The sequence below is a fragment of the Megascapheus bottae genome, chromosome 18 (genome assembly GCF_031878675.1).
Source record: "Megascapheus bottae isolate mThoBot1 chromosome 18, mThoBot2.hap1, whole genome shotgun sequence".
NCBI lineage: Eukaryota > Metazoa > Chordata > Mammalia > Rodentia > Geomyidae > Megascapheus > Megascapheus bottae.
Window position 1 is genome coordinate 33,198,243 of NC_143526.1, and position 17,129 is coordinate 33,215,371.

Below are 17,129 nucleotides of genomic sequence, written 5' to 3' on the forward strand. Positions count from 1 at the left end.
TATATATCCTTCATGGATCTCTAGATCTAAAATTATATTTCACAGTAACATGTCTGGGAAACTAGGTTAAAGGCCTTCTAAGAATGATAAAAGTGCTTTCAGACTTCATTTTATGTAGTGTCATTTTTTTTTTTTTTTTTTTTGCCAGTCCTGGGCATGGGCTCAGGGGCTGAGCACTGTCCTTGGACTTTCTCAAGGCTAGAGCTCTACCACTTGAGCCTCAGCACCGTTTTCGGCTTTTTTTCTATGTGTGTGGTACCAAGGAATCAAACCCGGGTCTTCGTGCATGCTAGGCAAGCACGCTACCACTAGGCCAAACTCCTGGCCCCTGTAGTGTCATTCTTAAAAGTGAGCTAATTCCTGCTTTGGATTCTGTTAGAGTTGGTCTGGTATGTTTTTGGAGGCATTATTCTGTATAGCTTTAGGGAATTACCCAGCATTCTATTCTGTATTCTGCCTTTTAGTTCATTTGGTAGGCAATGCTGATTTTTAAAAGCATCTTTTAGCAAGCAGGAATGTTTATTAAAGCAAGTGTTAGAATTTCTAGTCAAGCATTTACTGGACATTTGCTTTGTGCACACACCTATACTGGTTGCTACAAAGTGAAGTGAGAAATAGTTCTGTACTTAGGGAATGGTTAGACAAATAGGCTTGTGGTAGAGATATTGAAAATAGTTTATTGGGTTTGTGAGAAAAATTTGTCTTTTCTATCAAAGTGGATTGCTTAAAAGTTTCTACTTTGGCTTAGTGGCTTGGCTCTTGATTATCCTGCTAAGGCAATATCAGCAAGTACACAAAGTATCACTGTAGTTCAAAGAGGTAGAGCACTGCATTGGGCTGAAGAGCTTAGGGACAGTGCCCAGGCCTAGAGTTCAAGCCCCACAACCAGCAGCAACAACAACAACAAAAATATCAGCAAGTACAGGTGAGGAAAAGAGGAATTACTTTTCAGTCTTAATGGTCACCTTATGTAAATATATCTTACCCTATTCCAACTGGGCACTCGTAAGCACATTGTAAACCTCAGCTCAACCAATCTGAGCAGAGGGCAAGGCCTGCTGCATTAGGGATAAATAGGAGAGCAGCCTGTCTGCTTTGTTTGCTTGCCTGCCAGATTTGTGGCTGAGGGCATACCCTTCTGCAGAAGTAAATTTTGCCTTGCTGAGGCAGTTCTTTATTTTCATGTCTGTTGTTGTGACTCCAGTGGTTCTTGGAGAGCATATTTATAACAGGTTTAAATTTTTTTCTAATGTCTAGGTAGACATTTACAATAACATTTGCAGTGTGGAGGGTAATGTTGATCTAAAGATAAGTTCTAGCATGTGCATTGGTCTCAGCTAACTTACTCTATCTTCTTGCTGTCTTCTTTGGACTTGGGATGTCAGAATAGTTTGCCATAATTCTTTCAAAAATTTGGTGGTTTTTTTTTTAGACATTCATTTCCAAATTTGAATAGTTCTTTTTATACCTCATTTGTGATTTGTGGGTAGTTCTTTGTCTTCAGGCAACTTTGTAGAGTTTACCTTGACAAAAAAAATTTTTTTTTCTTTAAACTTAGACAGTTCTGAAAACATTGTAGCATATATAAACTCAAGAATCTTGCTCAGAATTTTTAATTTCTTTGAATTCTTATACCTATACCACTAGTTCGTGTGTGTGTGTGTGTGTGTGTGTGTGTGTGTGTGTGTGTGTGTAAAACTAGGGCTTGAACTTGCTAAGCAATTTTTTTACAATTTAACCCCTGCCTACAGACCTTTCAGCTGGCTTTGTGATTGAGATGAGGTTTTTCAGAGTCGAACAGTAGCCTGAAGTGATGAAAGAATTTAGAAAGGAAAGGTTGATACAAAGGATCCAGCAACTGTTACCCTACTAGCTGCCTACTTTTCATATGTGCTTTATTTTATTTTATATCTTTACAATCATTTTGTGAGCTTGGTATTTTCCTACTTCAGATGATGATGCCCAAACCAAAAAAGGTACAGTAATTTTGTCCAGGAAGAGATAATTGATAAGTGGAGAATTCAAGCCCACGCCTCTACGACCTCAAGGCTGATACTCTTCTTACCATGCATTATTTCCTGAAAGCACATACATTCAATAGACTTGAATTGTGTTAGGAATTTATGAAAAGAATTTCAATTTACCTGATCCTTAATATAGTTTAGATATTGATACTTCCAGTGTATGAATCCTTTCCCTGCCACTTCTAAAGCTGTGTGACCTTAAGCCTAGCATTTGACTTCCTTGAGCCTTGGTTCCTCACTTACAATATGGCTGTTAATAGTAACACCTCCTAAGGTGTTGATGATAATTGCTTGAATTAATGCAGAGTATGACATATCAGTGGGATGATGATAGGATTTTTTTTGCCCCTCTCAGTTTTAATATTCAATATTTTAGTGTTTCTTATACATGAGCCAATGGCAAAACTAGGAGAAAACTTAAAATTTTTCATTCTCCTGGACTTTGTACAAGACTGAAGAGTGTTTGTTAAGAGCATAAGCTCTAGGCCTGCTTCCCCAAGTTGTAGTTGGATTGGCTGCTTAATTCGATGAGATGATAAGGTAGAGTACTTGATAGACTGTGCCTTAAGGAATAGTTCTTTATTTGTTGCAGGTCCTTTTCTTTCCACAACCAGGACAATCTTAAGTTTAAGGCTAGCCTGGATTATGCAGCAAGACCTTGTTTCAAGAAATGAGTTTATTTTGTTTAGCAGCAAGGTAACAAGGAATAAGGGAGCTGTTACCAACAGTATTTTCTGATTCTTTTTTTTGTTTCTAAGAATAATATGAAATCTGAAGTTTCTTATTTATTTCTAGACTGTTCCAGGTATGGTTTTTTTTCTTTTGATAAAGTCTTGCTCTATATCCCTGGCTTCTTGGACTTTTTCCCCCCCGTCTCAGCCAACTGAGTAGCAGAATTACAGGTATACACCATCATGCTCAGCTTAGGTGTGCCCTTTAGAAGATCTACCTTTGCAGGTAGATTGCTGTGTTTCTGATGTGATTTGGAAACTTTCAGGACAGCTTCAGTCTTTCATTAGAAGGTTCAGTCTGCCTTGGTATTTGAAATTCTGTCACACTCAGGTATGTGGAAGGTGTACTTACTCTTAGTAACTAGGATCACTTGAAGGTTAATTGAATATGAGGCCTACAGACACGAGGGTAAGTCACCAAGATGAAGGAAAAGGTGCATAATGCAAAGACAGGATACTGACCACTGCAGTTTTAGAGCTGCCTGAAAACAGGCAGAGTAGATGAGTGTGAAATCATGATCAGAAGCTGAATTGGTAGTGAAGCATGTCTTACATTCTGAAGTATGAATGAGACCAACAGATTTGCTGGATTAAACTTTTTTGGTGGTACTGAGGACTGAGCTCAAGGCCTTACCCTTCCTGGATAGGCACTCTACCATTTACTTATACCTCTGTACTCTTTGTGTTGATTATTTTCAGAGTCTCACTTTTTTTATTCCCAGGCTTACTTAGGCTGTGATCCATTCTCCTACTGTCTTTCTCCATGTTCTGGGATGACAGATGTATACCATTGAACCCTTCTGTTGGTCAAGATGGACTCTCATTAACTTCTTTTCGCCTGGGCTAACCTTATACTGTGACCCACCCTTTGTCTTCCTCTCAAATGTTAAATTATTTTGAATGGCTGTTTGAATTGATTGAAAATTCAGGGCACTGTAACTGTAGTAGTGACTGCTGCCATGGAGTTATTTAATATCCCTGGGCCTTTTTTTCTCCCCTCATTTGTTAATAGAGCTACTAAAGCTAGAATTGTTGGAAAGATTAAAGGTAAAGAAGCCATTATAATGCCTTGTGTTTATTGTGCCTAATATTTCTTTATTTTGTAAGCCAGAATTTATCATTTAGATTTATCTCCTGTAGTTTGTCATTTATTCATTGATTTTGTATTGTTCAATTTGATGCAGTAAAATGATTTTAGATCTAATGCATCCATCATAACAATTCATTCAGTACAGATAATAAAAAATGTTACGTGTCAGTCTCAAACATGGTTAATTTTAAAATGGTAACTTAGATAGTTTCTGCAAGTAGTTTATTAGTCACATTTCTCCGAAGGAAAGAGGTTAAGGTAAGACTAGGTTTATATGGCTTAGTTTTATTTTTTTTTAAGGAATAGTTTAAAGGATGTTTGTGTTTAGAATCTGAATTGGTAATTGGACATCTCATAAAATATTCCCATTTTTGCTTAGAAGTATTTTTTAAACCCTTATATGAATTAGCCATTTGATAAATTGGCTTTATAATGTTCTTTTTTAAAAAAATAATGAAGTTTTTTTAATCAAATAAGATAATTTGATTTGTTTCTGGAGGGTCAATCCGAGAAGGCAGACCAGGACCCTTTTTAACTCTTCAGCAATGAAAGAACTACAACCAGGGGCCAGGAGCATAGCCTAGTGGTTGAGCGTCCTCCTAGCATGCATAAAGCCCTGGGTTCAATTCCTCAGTACCACATACTCAGAAAAAAAACAGAAATTGTGGTGTGGCTCAAGTGGCAGAGCACTAGCCTTGAGAAAAAAGTGTCCAAGGCCAGTGCTCAGGCCCCGAGTTCAAGTCCTAGGACTGCCAAAATAAACAAAAGAACAAAAAGAAACTGTAACCAATTTCAAATAATCTACATAAAGGTTAATACTAAGTCATCTCTGAAAACGAGTACCACTTTTTCCCTGTGTTTACATATAGCATTTGACTATCAATGCAGGATACATGACTAAAATCATTGCTTCTGTTTCTCTTAGCAACAGAAGAGAAGAAATCTTTGAAGCGAACTTTTCAACAAATACAAGAGGAGGAAGATGATGACTACCCTGGAAGCTATTCTCCCCAAGATCCTTCTGCAGGACCCCTCTTGGTATGTTTAGGAGTAGGTCTTGAGAATTCGGTCTAGAGAAGTGACCTTGTTGAAGATTGTACCACAAGGTGGTGCTAGTGACCAATAGTATGGAATTGTCAGAGGGCAGCTCTTGAGGTAGATGATGTAGCATGTAACCAAAAGCTTGTCAGACAAAGGGCTTTATTATGTGAGTGAGACTGTGTGTGTGTATGTGTATGTATTTGTCGGTCTTGGGGCTTGAACTCCGGGCATGGACACTGTCTCTGAGCTTCTTTTTACTCTAGGTTGGCACTCTACCACTTGAGCCATAGTGCCACTTCTGGCTTTTTCTGTTTATGTGGTTCTGAGAAATCAAACCCAGGGCTTCATGCATGCTAGACAAGCATTCTACCACTCCCAGTCCCTATATTTTATAAAGTGTTTAGAGTTGTTCTTTTCTTTCCTATAAATTCAGTATGATTAAATAGTAATTATTGTGGAATAGATAGAAACTGTTACAACAACTTATGTCTAAGAACTGTCATTGCAAACTTACTATACTACAGCTGAATGAGGAGTTAGCTCATACCCATATGTTTATATTACTTGGTCCTTTAGTTAGGCACTTCTGTTATCCTGACTACTGAGGAACCTGGGATCTCAGTCTAGAGGTTTTGAACCAACCTGGGCAGACAACTCTAAAACCCTCCAGAAGTCTTCTTTCCAGGTAACCAGGAAAAAGTCAGAGCTTGAGGAGTAGTTCAAGTGTCAGCTCTTGAGTACAGACCGAGGCCTTGAGTTAAGAAACAAGAAAAAGAAAAAAAGCGTCAAGCCTAGTTTTGATTTATATGCTTACAGTTAAAGAACATAAGACTAAAAAAGCCAGACTAACTTGTTAGGTAGCTTAATTTCTGTTTTTAGAAACCAGTGTTCCTTTTTCTTTTGAGATAGGAAGTACAGGTTGCCCTGGAACTCCCTGGGCTGTCCTTAGACTTAGAAAAATGCTTCATTGTTCCATGTACTACGATGAAAGATGTGACACCACACCTAGCTGTCCAAGTCCTTTTTTTTGAGGTGGGGGGGTCAAGTTACCTCTTTGCCTAAAACAATTTTATTGTGTAATGGTGCATTCAAAACTTAAATGAGGGAGGAGGGTAGGAGGGAAATGGGGACCATGTATCAATGTTTGTGAAGTTATGCACCTTCTATCTGGTGAACATAATGTAACCCTTCTATTAATCACAATAAAAAAAAAGAATCCCCCCAAAAGAACTCAAATGAGAAGTGTATCTGCTTTGTGTGATGTTAAATGAATTATCCTGAATCTTAAATGATAAAAGTATCAGGTCATGCATCTTTACTCTAAAACTATGTAGTGAAGAGCTCAGGCTCTCAACTTTCAGGATGATCTTCTTACCATCTAACTTCCCTGGGAGTCAGCGGCTCGTAGGCCGTCATGGACTGTCTGACCATCAGTGTTCTGTGGATAAACTCTTAGAATAGATGTAAACTGTCTATTTTTGGCTTTGTTTTTATTTTTTTTCCCAATGGGTTAATAAATTAATAAATTTGGGGAGTGATACTTTGTAAAGTGAACTCAGTATGAATTTGACTATCCAGTCAGTCTGTTGTTGCTAAACAGCTGATACATATACTGTTTTTCTGTATTAGAGACTGTTTAATATTAGAAGTAGTACTTCCTTGAAATTAAGCTATATGAACTAGACTCCATTTTCTTATATTGTTAAAACATGCTCTTAGTTTTGTTTGGAGACCCAGGAGCATAGCCTCGTGGTAGAGTGTTTGCCTAGCATGCATGAAGCCCTGGGTTCGATTCCTTGGTACCATATACACAGAAGAAGCCGAAAGTGGTGCTGTGGCTCAAGTGGTAGAGTGCTAGCCTTGAAAAAGTCCAAAGACAGTGCCCAGGCCATGAATTCAATCTCCATGAATGGCAAAAAAAAAAAAAAAAAAAAACAAACTATAGAATTTCAGTTGTGTCTTATTTAAGACTGTTTTTTGTTTTGTGTTAGTCCTTTGACTTAAATTTGGGGCCTCGTGCTAGCATTCTACTACCTGAGCCACAACTTCCAGCTTTTTTGGTGGTTAATTGGAGGTAAAGAGTCTTACAGACTTTGCCTGGGCTGGCTGGAACCAGGATCTTCAGATCTCAGCCTCTTAAGTAATTAGGATTACAGATGTGAACCACCAGTGTCCCACTGAATGCCACATCTTAATGGCTAGTATTGTTTGTGCTTCATTGTGTTTTACAGACTGAGGAACTCATCAAAGCTTTGCAGGATCTAGAAAATGCTGCATCAGGGGATGCTACTGTTCGACAGAAGATTGCTTCTCTGCCCCAGGAAGTCCAAGATGTTTCTCTGTTGGAAAAAATAACAGGTAAGAAGGTAAAGCTTGGAGACAGATGAGAACCTGAGCATCAAACTTGCTTATCAAATGGAGAGTGGAGCATCACATTTGCTTATATTTGTACGTGTAGACTTTCATTTGATGTTGCTCCTCTGCCATTTTAGATTTATAAGCAATTCTTGCTGAACAAAGAAGCTCTGGAATAATCAGAATTGTTGCAAAAGTGCTAGCATACTATAACCTGTGACACTCTTAAGATCTATTGACACATAGTTCAAATTGTATATGAATGGGACAGTGGTATGGGGGAAGAAGTAGGTATTAGACTCATGACCCCCTTATTAAGGAAAAGCATTAAGATACAGGCCTGTGCAATTTATATAGGTTGTTTTCTGGCAAGCCCACTGGAAATTGAGTACCATGGATTCTACTTATATGGTGGTGTTGCCTCTATACCCCTGTAACTTTTTTCCCCCCCTTCGGTTATAGGGGCTTGAACTCAGGACCTGGCACTGTCCCTGAGCTTTTTTGTTCAAGGCTAGTGTTCTACCACTTTGAGTCAAAGCTCTACGTTTGGTTTTCTGGTAGTTAGAGATAAGAGTCTTGTGGTCTTTCCTGCCTAGACTGGCTTTGAACTATGATCCTCACATCTTAGCCTCCTGTGTATTCAAGGCTAGAGCCATTAGTATCTTACATTTTATATTTTTTTTCTCATATTGGAAGTTTTTTTCCTTGATCCATGTTCTTTTTGATAGAACGCATTGAGTAGATTCCGGAAGCTGTCTCCACTTCTTGCTCACCTATTATCATTTCATTTCATTTTATTCACTTTGTTCCTGTCAAAAATGCTATTGACTTCCTCCTTGCACATTCAATGCCCTCACCTTAACTGTAGAATTTGACCTTGTTGATTATTTACCTTCTTTGGGCTTGGTAGACAGAATAACCACTCCCTACTTCTTTTCTTCAAAGAAAAGGTACTTGAATTGTAATCCTCAGAATCTGCGGCTTTGCCTACAAGCAAGAAGAACCTTGTAAATGTGATTAAATGTGAGGGTCTAGAGATGGAAAGATGACCTTAGAGTATTCATCCTGGAGCTTATGGAAATTACAGGGTCCTTATAAGAGGTGGTAAGGCATCAATCAGAGGTGGATGGATGGATTGCCATGGAAGCAGAGGCTTGGAATTAGGCTTCAAGGTCAAGGAAGGGCTCTTTACAATAGGGAATTTACATTTTGAGCCACTAAACTTCTGGACATTTGTTTGGCCAGCAGTAGGACCCCATATTCTAGCTTTCCTACTCTGGCCGTGGCTTACCTTCTTTTCTGACTTTTTTTTTTTGGCCAGTCCTGGAACTTGAACTCATGGCCTGAGCACTGACTATCCTTGTGTTTTCTCAAGGTTAGAGCTCTACCACTTGAGCCACAGCACCACTTAAGCCTTTTTCTATGTATGTGGTACTGAGGAATTGAACCTGGGTCTTTGTGCATGTTAGCCAACAATAGCCTTTTTCCTGGTCTTTTCACTTCATGCTTGGCCTCTGTCCCCAGCCTCCTCATTCTTAATATAGTGACCACAGTGAGTGATTATACACTCCCTCCCTCCCCTCAACTCAGAACTACCCCAGTGACATCACCTGGAACAAAAGCCAAAGTCTTTCACTGCCCTACAGTGTCATGGACTTTTTACCACTTTCTCAGAACTTACTGCATGAGTTTTCTAGCCTCTTTGCCAGATGCTTTCCAACCTTTAGTCCCAGGACCCTGTATTTGGTGTTCTTTCTGGAGGAATCTTCCTCTTCCTTCAGGCCTGTGTTCATTTATCCTTTCAGTGAAGTCTTCCCTGAGACCACTTATTGAAAATTGTCTTTAACCTCACCCCAACATTCCAGTATTTCTCCTTGATCTTGTTCTTTGCTGTTCCTGTAATTGCAATATTATATATCATCATCCTTCCAAATTTAAGGGAAAGAAATGTGGATATTTGTTAGGCCACTTGGAAGGTTGTGCAAAGAGGATCAGTGCATTTAAAAGCCTAAATGGAGTAATGTGATGAAGGAAGAAGGTGGTTATAGGTAGTACAGGCAACTCTGAAGTTTGCTGTGGAAGGAGAGAGGGAAATAGGGCAGTGGCTGGGATGCTGGGTGGTTGGAAGACAGAACTGTATGCTTACGCTCGTGATATTGTAGAAGGGAGAGAGAAATGAATGAGTCAGGGGAAACATGGAGTGGTGCAGAGCTGAGTCTTTGGGCCAGCCATAAGGTTAGGCTACTGTAGGGATCAGAACTGCACATAGCCACAGTAAGTCCCTAGTTGAAAGCTTGCTTGTATACTCGGACTGCATTTGTATAGGTGATTAAAAGATTTAAAAAAATACTTTTCCAGGTTGTAATTAGTTGAGTAAATGATTTATTTCTGTTGTACAAGTTCTTAAGGTTAACATTGATTCTTTAAAGATCTCAAATCTTAAAAATCAGTATTTTCCTTTCCTTTTTTTGCCACATTCACATCTTAATGAATTAACTTATTTACAAAAAATAAACTGTTTACTAAAGATAATTTAGTCTAGTAGTGACAAAGCTAAAACCAGTCTATGTACTGCAGTAGTTTTTTTTTTTTTTTCCAGTCATGGGCTTGAGCTCAGGGCCTGAGCACTGTCCTTGGACTTTCTCAAGGTTAAAGCTCTACCACTTGAGCCTCAGCACCATTTCTGGCTTTTTTCTATGTATGTGGTACCAAGGAATCGAACCCGGGTCTTCATGCATGGTAGGCAAGCACTCAACCACTGGGCCAAAACTCCCGGCTCCAAGTACTGCAGTAGTTTATTACGGACTACATCATCCATTTGGCAGAACAGGGTTTGCAGTACTCTAGAGTCCAGACCCTATCTTTTCTTCTGGGCTCTGCTTTTCTTCTTCCCAAATAGATGTTCTCACCAAGAACATTTTGATTTTTAGTTTCCTATCCCAGTGCCTGATCTTTTAACATCAGACCCACTTTGGAACTCTCAAGAGATTCATCTCTTGATATTCCTGATAAGAAGGCATGGTAGAACCAGGTGACTATCACCTGTTGGAATTTTATTTTTGTTTGTATGTATGTATTATGTATGTATGTCATACTAAAAGTTAAGATTAGGTGTTTGCTTCACTAGGCAGGTCCTTGTACTCCGTAAGCCAGGCTGCCAACCTTTTTTTTTTAACTTTGGTTATTTTTGAAGTAGGGTCCGTAGGGTCTTGAATTTCTGCTGGGGCCAGCCTGGTAGTAAAACTTCTAATTTAAACTTTTTGCATAGTTGGAATAATACGCCCCTCCCACCATGCCTTGCATTAATTTTGATGGGATCCAATGAACTTTTGTACCAGTTGGCCTCTAACTGAGGTCCTTTTGATATCTTCTCTGTCTCCCCAAAAATAGCTGGGATTACAGGCATGAACTTGTGAGGAATTGTTAAATTCCAGTCAGTGGAAAGGATGCCAAGGTTTCCTACTTTTGCCAGTCTGGGACAGATTACATTGGCTGGTTTTAGTTTTCCTGTGGAACAGCTAGAGACTCTGTAACTCTTTGTTTCAAAGGACCACCCGATTGTTTTGTTAATGGCCTTTTAAAATAACATACATTGAATGTTCTAATCTCACCGCCCACATTTGTAATTATAGCAGTTCTTTATAAGTGCAAACCCTCCTGTTTCTTCTCAGTTTCTCTTATAGAACATTTATTCATGACTTTTTGTTCAGCTCAAGGCTATTGGCCCTATCCTAAGATCTCAGCCTCCTGAGTAGTTAGGATTACAGGCATGAGCCACTGTTCCCGGCTTCATTACTTCTTTCTAAGAACATCTTTACACTGAAGCATAGATTTTTTTCAAAGCACAATATGTAAGCCATTAATTGGATTTGAAGTTGGTACTGTAGATAATGACTAATAATAATAATAATAATAAAAGGAACAAAAGGTAGAACACTTGTAGTAAGGATTGGTTTTGTATGTGTTTATGTAAAGTGTATTTCTACTGTGGGTCATGTTCAAAAATATTGAAAACCTTTGTTCTGAGGGGATTCTATATTTTGCTGAATGCAGGAAGAGAGCTCACACCCAGGCTCAGGGTTTACACAGGTGAAGAGTCTTGCAGGTCCACTTTAGAGACCACATGTTAACCTGTCGTATAGTGTTTGTTGTAATTTTGTTTCTACACCCAAGAAACGAATGCTTGCTCTTTTACTTCATAAGAGTTTTAAAAAATATATTATTGAAATAATATAAACAAAAGCACTTGAATTTCTCAGAGCAAGGCTAATAATTTCAGATGACCTCATGTGTCTTTCTACTTATTTTGTTGGCAGAATTTTTATTTTGTTTAAAAAAAAAACAAACCATCAAAAACAACAGCATTGCGTGCCAGTGACTAATGCCTATAATCCTAGCTATTTAGGAGGCTGAGTTTTGAGGATTGTAGTTCAGAGCTAGCCTAGGAAGTAAAGTCCAAGAGACTTTTATCTCTAGCCATTCAAAAGCTGAAAGTGGAGTTCTGGCTCTAGTGGTGGAGTGCTAGCCTATGTTCTGAGTTCAAGCTCCACTACTGGAATTTTTTTGCCAGATTTTTTTCTTCCCTGTCCAGTTGCCTCATTTCAGGTAATTTCAGAAATGTTCTGCTTGTTAAAGTAAAAACCTTTGGGTTTCCTGGCTAGCCAATTCATTTTGGTCTGCAGGTTCTGGCTTTGTCTTAGACCCTGTATGATTGAAAGACACTGTAAGTCCCTCCCTAGAAATGTTTTCAATTGTACCTATGTGATTTGTATGTTGTCTCTTTTTTTGGTATCATTTGTACTTAGACAAAGAGGCAGCTGAGCGTCTTTCAAAAACAGTAGATGAAGCATGTCTGTTACTAGCAGAATATAACGGGCGCCTGGCAGCAGAACTGGAAGACCGCCGCCAGCTGGCTCGGATGTTGGTGGAGTACACCCAGAATCAGAAGGATGTTTTGTCAGAAAAGGAGAAAAAGCTAGAAGTGAGTATGTTGCCAAGCATGTGACTATCCAGGTCTCCCTTCTATAGCCCACATCTTGTCATTATGTCCCCACTAACAACATTTGTATCTTGCAAAAATTCATCAGATGGGAATATCCATCAGATAACTAATTACCTGAGCCTACTTAAAAATCAAAATCATGTTTTTATATGTCCAGAAAAGAAAAAACTTACGTCCTCTTAATCACCATGGTTTAATGTGTCATTTTTAAAAATTGTAAATTGGGAGCACAAAAAGGTCAGAAATCCAAAACATTTATTTGGTTATATAAAAATGTTTAGGTGGTTTTAAGGCTTATTTCTGAATATATATGTATATACATGTTAAGGACAGTAAGTCATCTGCCTCTAAGCTCTGTCTCTGTCAGTTTTTTTTAGGGGTGTCAACTCCACTTTGTTTAAAAGATTTCATGGAAAAGAGTAGGGGCCAATGTTGTGTGAGGGGAGGACTGGTTTGAGTTGGAGTGAAGCCACATGGTATTATGAGAATTGCCTCTTAGATAGTGGAGCAGGAGAGCCACCTGCACCCCACGCACCCCCATCTGCCCCCCCCCCAGCATATTCTTTGGCATACTTTCTTAGTTCTTGCTGAGATTGTTGACTCTGTCACTTCACAATCAGTTGACTAGAGAAGAGAGGTGAGTAAGGACACGATTTACCATATTCTTAGCTGCTAAGATGGCTAGTGGTGATGGGGACTTTATATTCCAAGCCAGCTTGAATACGGATGCTGGGAAATGGCTGTAAAAATAGCATGGCTTGGATGTAGAAGTCAGCACTGACCAGAAATCCTGAAGGGAGTTTCCCAGGCAGTTCCAGGTGGTCATTTATCTGAAATGCTCATCTTTCACATTTTCAGTCCTGTATTCTGGGACTAATAAGAGAGTGTAATTAATGATTCTGGTTGTAAGTCACCATGCCATCTGTTGAACTGCCCCTTGGCGACACATTAAGGACTTTCTCTGATCTGTCAGACATTGATTATCATGAGCAGCTGTTGTTGGGTGGAACATGGCAAGCTACCATAGAGGACAGAGTCTTTGAGAAGGAGACTGTTGGTAGAGCCAGTTAATTCTTCATTTTGCCTTCTGTCAATTCCAGTTGTGGTTTTCTGTCTATTTCTTGGGAATGAAACATTCTAGTCTCTGTGGAAACAGTGTTCTGTTAGGTAGCCTTTCCAGTGTATTCAGTGGAATAACATTGGAGTCCTGTGCTTGAGAAGCAGAACACTGCAAAGCAGTCTGAACTCAGTTTCTTTTCCAAGTTATGTCTCCCTGCAACCTAAGTAGAACTATTTGTTATAAAACTAGAGCAGATTTTTTTCCTTTTAAAAGCAAATGAGTGGGTGAAACATAACATGTTGAGAGATGGCTATTTTAATTCTTGATATATGCTTGATAAGAATGTGAACGGTCTGCTACAGGCTCTTAAAGAATTTCTCTCACATTTTCAATGGTCTGATCTCAGTCAGTTATCGTCTTGTGATGATAAAACTTGCATATTGTATGCATTCCACATCTCTTATGGTTGAAGTAGTACAGGAGATAGGAATATATTTTTATTCTTTCTTTTTAAAACTGCAATTAGAATGCTAATCTTTAATTTTTTAATCCTGTCACTGCCTTCTTTATATAAATATATGCAATTCATCGACTCTTTGGAAATGTAATTATATCCTTTTGAATCTTTTTTCTTTTTTGGTTGGCCTTAGTGCTTGTGTGCGGTCCCTGAGTACTCAAGACTAGTACTCTACCAGTTTGACCTATAGTGTCACTTCCAGTTTTCTGGTAGTTAATTGGAGATGAGAACCTCTGCCAAAGCTGGCTTCAAACCTTCATCCCAGATCTCAGCCTCCTGAGTAGCTAGAATTATAGGCATCGGTCACTGACTGGCGCCTGGTTTTCTTGGATGTTTTTTTTCCTGTAAGTTTTATTTTATTAACAGTTAGGTTTATATTTTATTTTTTTAAGGGTCTATTTCCCTTTAGGTAACAAGCCTTTTTTCCTTTACTTGAAAATTTTATGTTTTGTTTCTTGTGGCTCCTAAACCTTGAGATATGGAGTGTGCTAGGTTAGAGCCTTGAATGTAAGAGAGAGTTATGGTTCACAGAAGGAGATTGTGTTTCAGGGAAATCATATGTTGGTGTAAACTGCGTAGGTAAACATAAAACAAATTGACTGATGGTATATAATGCAGATTAAAGAGATAGTTGACAGTTCGGGTTGTGGTCTAAGGTATCCAAATTTTATCACACAATAAGGTCCTTTTGTAAAAGGAAATAGCAATTGAAGGAGAAAAAACATTAAAAGGGAGCAGGCAGAGTGATCCTCACAAGTTGTGAAAAAAGACAAAGAGTACAGAGGGGAGCTGTTGGAATTTACCAGTGGGGAGTTAGGGTCTTTACATTTAGGGGGCTGCTTATATATTCATAGTTGTACAGGGGTCATGTAAATGTGCAAAGATGAGCAAAGTAATTTTCTTCTCAAAGATCTTACCCTCCCTGCAAGCAAGGAGTCTTTGCGGAATGTGAGAAACCACACTAGGGAAGTATTCAAACTCCCTGTGTCTAAATTGGAAGAGACCAAAAAGAAATGCTAATAATTAAAACAGTAATTTGGTCCAATACAAGCAAATTATCAAGTGCATGGATTGATGCCATTTACTTTCAGCCAGTCTTCCAGATTAACTGTGTGGTAGACCTCAAAGTTTTCTACTTTATGCTATTTGTCTTTTCTTTTTGTAGAATCAAGGTTTATTTGAGGTGATAATCTTGTTTTCAAACCATTCTCTCATTGGTTACTGCCATTGGGTCACATTGGCCTACCACCTTTTCCTTAGACTCTTAGCAAGGTTACAGGAAAAGCTGCTGAAAATGTTTGTCACGAACACAAGAAAACACAGAAATGGAAAAAGAAGATGTGTAGAAGCAAGCACAGATAGCCACCCAGAGGTGAGGCTAAAGAATGTGGGCCCTTGGAAGATTGTTCAAAAAGTAAAGCCTCCAGATGTCCCTTTGGTATGATATTTCTTTTAGTCTGAGTTGGTTAGACAGAGTTCTAGTCAGTTTGGCTAAAGCACAGTGAGGGTATGTGTATCAGAGTGATCAGAGCAAGGAAGAGTATGTGAGAGAAAAACCTATTTGTGCCATTACTAAAGACAGAAATCAGAAAGGCTTTAGAACTCCTCTACTTCCATTTTATCTCCTCAATGTATACACCTGTTTTTTTCCCACAAAGATTATTTCCCATATAGGTAACAGCTCTAAGAAATGTATTCCAGGCTCCAGATTGAGGTGAAATTCATATAGCACCAAAGTATCTATTTTAAAGAGTGTCCATTTCAGTGACCATTAGCACTCATAGTATTGTGCAGCTAGTTAAATTTCCTAGAAAGTTCTAGACATTTTCCTCACCCCAAATGAAAACTCAATCCTTAACTAAAGACATTCCCTTTCCCCCTTCTCCCAGCTCTTGGAAACAGCTGATTTACTTTCTATCTTGATGGATATGTCTTTCTTTATTAGTGTGTACCATCACTTTGTTCCTGTATATGGCTGAATATCAATGCATGTTAATAGTTAATATATAATCTGCCACAATTTATCCTTTATCTATTGTGGACATTGAATTATATCCAGTTTATGTCTCAATTTCTTCACATCTTTGTAAATATTTATTAGTATTGTTTTATTCCAGCCAATCACCTGAATGTCAAGTTTGTATCTTCTGGTGGCTTTGTTTTGTTTTGGGAGGTAGTGGGTTTTGAATCCAGGACATTTTCACTTGCTGGGCAGGTATTCTACCACATGAGCTGTTCCTTTAGGGATAAGATCTCATGTTTTGCAAAAGCTGGCATGGACCATGATCCTCTTGTTTACACTTTTAGGATAGCTGGGTTGACAGGTGAGTACTATCACACCCAGCTTTTATCCGTTGAGACCGGGTCTTCTGAACTTTTTGCCTGGGATAGCCTGAACCAGAGTACAGGCATGTGCCACTATGCTGGCCTCATAGTTTTGATTTGCATTTCTCTTTTACTGATGTTGTACATCTTCGCATGTGCTTATTGACCATTTGTATATCTTCATTGGAGATATGTTTGTTCTTTGTCTATATGGTAGTTAGGTTGTTTTTTTTTGTTATCAAGTTATTACAGGTCTCTTGGATACTACATTCTAAGGTATATGATTAGCAGTTATTTTCTCTCATTTGTCTCTTTAAAAAAATGGTATTTATACACACACACACACACACACATCTGCTTCCTTTGATGCACAGAAAGGGTTCCTCCCCTCCTTTTGTTCTTTTAATGTCATGTCTTAGAATCTATTGCTAGATTTCAGGTCATGAAGATATATGAATATGACTACATTTTCGTGTCTGTCTGTCTTTCTTTCTTCCTTTCTTCCTTCTTTCTTTTTGTTGGTTGTGGGGCTTGAACTCTGAGCTTGGGTGCTGTCCCTGAGCTCTTCATCTTACCCCTTGAACCACAGCCCCACTTCCCATTTTTTAGTGGTCAATTGGAGATACGAGTCTCAAGTTCTTCAGTGCCCAGGCTGACTTTGAACTGTAATCCTCAAATCTCAGCCTTCTGAGTAGCTAGGATTATAGGTGTGAGCCACTGTGCCCAGCAATATGACTACATTTTCTTTATTTAATTTGAGTTAAATTTGCTTGTGGTATCGAGGTAGTGAACACACTTGATACTTTGCATGTAGATATCCAGCTTCCCCAGCATTTTTTTTTTCCTCCCCTGGGTCGGGGCGTAGTCCTGGGGATTAAACTCAAGGCCTAGGCACTGTCCCTGAGCTTCTTTTGCTTAAGGCTAGCACCTCTACCACTTGAGCTGCAGCACCACTTCTGGCCTTTTCTGCTTATGTGGTACTGA

At 38.8% G+C, this 17,129-nt stretch overlaps 1 protein-coding gene across 7 annotated transcripts in view; it reads left to right on the forward strand.

Annotated features, from left to right (window-relative positions):
* Nucleotides 1–17,129, forward strand: part of Rprd1b (regulation of nuclear pre-mRNA domain containing 1B) — a 52,056-nt gene that overhangs the window by 21,310 nt on the left and 13,617 nt on the right. For all 7 annotated transcript variants that reach the window (XM_090352337.1, XM_090352341.1, XM_090352338.1 and 4 more), the window contains 3 exons: nt 4,771–4,883; nt 7,118–7,244; nt 12,047–12,222. In XM_090352337.1, the coding sequence (XP_090208463.1) occupies nt 4,771–4,883; nt 7,118–7,244; nt 12,047–12,222 (416 nt within the window). The remainder of the gene's footprint in view (nt 1–4,770; nt 4,884–7,117; nt 7,245–12,046; nt 12,223–17,129) is intronic.